Genomic DNA, 1,693 nt, shown 5'->3' with positions numbered 1-1,693 from the left:
TCTTGCTCCTTTTATCAAAAGAAATTAACATGTTTTACAGAATGGTTATAATAAGCTGTGTTAAGACATTAAAAATCACAGTTTCAACATACAGTTTGGACTTGGAGCTGCAGGTCGTTCTTCTCTTGGAGAAGAGAGACCATTTTCTCCTCTAGTTCCTTCCTACGGGCTTCTGATTTTGCATAAGCCTCYTTGAGTTTGGTAAACTCCTCCTTCATGTTGGCCATCTCCTTCTCAGTYTCAGCTGATTTTAACAGAGGTTTGATCTTGAAGTACAACTTCATCCAGGGCCAATTCTTGACCCCCATGAAGGCGCGGATGTTCCACTGAATCACAAGTAGTGCATCCCTGTGTGTATTGGAAGTTGTATTTTTTAAGTAAACTTGATGACTGAATTGTGTCAATAACATTGTTCCTTTTATTTCTATTTCTATTATCATTATTATTATTGTGGTAATTAACCTTCGTTCCACAATCTTTTGGAATTCAACTCGAGCCAGAAGACCTCGTGAGCGAGCTTGAATGCCAGTGATAATTAATGCCAACCGATCATCTCGCATCTCCTCTAGCAGACCAAGAAGTCCAGCCTTGAAGAACACCTTTTAATAGATACAACAAGGGTTTAATCACTGATCTAAGCAATGCATAGACTTCATATTCTGTTAATATTTGACCTACTTTGGTGTGCCCAAGTTTGTACTGGTTGTGGTCTATATCCAAAGACCCCAACAATTTCTCAGCAGCTTTTTTGTTGTCAATGAATTGACCCTCAGGAATTGCATTGGGGTTTAAAATGCGATATCTTCAACAAAACAACAATGTGTCAGCATCAAATCTTTTCAATTAGATTTTTAATTTCCCTTCATCAAAAACAGCAAACCTCTGCTTGAAGTCTCCATAGAGGATCCTGTTGGGGAAGCCTTTCCTGCAGATCCTGATGCCTTCCAGCACACCGTTACAGCGCAGCTGGTGCATCACCAGAGGGTTCTCCATGGCCCCAGGAGTCTTGGTCTCGTTGGGGATGATGCAGCGTACAAAGTGAGGGTGGGTAGACCTCAGGTTGGTCATCAACTTATTCAGGTTCTCCTGAATATTCCATTCACAACAAACTTGAATACTTCCATCATTAACTTAGTAAATTATTTTTCATATCTAAATGCAAGAATGAAATAACTGGACTACAAAACAGAATAGAAATTATGTTTATCAAATTTTGGTTGTGGGTTGGAGAGAATATCTGATTAATACTATTAAAAGTGAATACAATTTAAAACTAGCCAGGGATAATGCTCCTGGATATATTTATAAAGTTTTTGTGAGTATGCTTTACAATATAAATTTACAAAGTTTTACCCTGTGTAGAGCAGAAACAGTTTGGAAAGATGAACCTTTCTTTTTGCTGCCTCCTTTGCCCTTCCCACCAGATTCTTGAGCTACATACAAAAAATCAGTTCTGTCATTAGAATAGCAATGTAAAGAGTTAGTGATGTTGTGGTAGCAATAAATGCTTCCTATTGTGTCTGCTGAATGTTAATATCCGCATACCTGAATCAGCTCCGGCATACCCAGCAAAAAGTATACCCAAAAGCTTAACAGTTGACTTCTGGAAAAGACCAACAACAGTCTCATTCAGAGGATCCTTGTTCTTCACCAGCCAGTTGTTGATATTATAATCAACAGTTCCAGCATAGTG

General features: G+C 38.6%; 1 protein-coding gene across 1 annotated transcript in view; it reads right to left on the bottom strand.

Annotated features, from left to right (window-relative positions):
- LOC103479335 (myosin-6-like) overlaps window positions 1–1,693 on the bottom strand; it is a 55,798-nt gene that overhangs the window by 5,928 nt on the left and 48,177 nt on the right. Inside the window, exons 17-22 of the mRNA XM_017309870.1 lie at window positions 1,546–1,690; window positions 1,354–1,433; window positions 881–1,086; window positions 679–802; window positions 463–599; window positions 93–348 (exon numbers count right to left, since the gene is read on the bottom strand). Of these exons, the coding sequence (XP_017165359.1) occupies window positions 93–348; window positions 463–599; window positions 679–802; window positions 881–1,086; window positions 1,354–1,433; window positions 1,546–1,690 (948 nt within the window). The remainder of the gene's footprint in view (window positions 1–92; window positions 349–462; window positions 600–678; window positions 803–880; window positions 1,087–1,353; window positions 1,434–1,545; window positions 1,691–1,693) is intronic.

Source organism: Poecilia reticulata, linkage group LG17 (genome assembly GCF_000633615.1).
Source record: "Poecilia reticulata strain Guanapo linkage group LG17, Guppy_female_1.0+MT, whole genome shotgun sequence".
NCBI classification, from domain to species: Eukaryota; Metazoa; Chordata; class Actinopteri; order Cyprinodontiformes; family Poeciliidae; genus Poecilia; species Poecilia reticulata.
The sequence above is the reverse complement of the archived record's forward strand: the minus strand, read 5'-3'. Positions and strand labels throughout refer to the sequence as shown.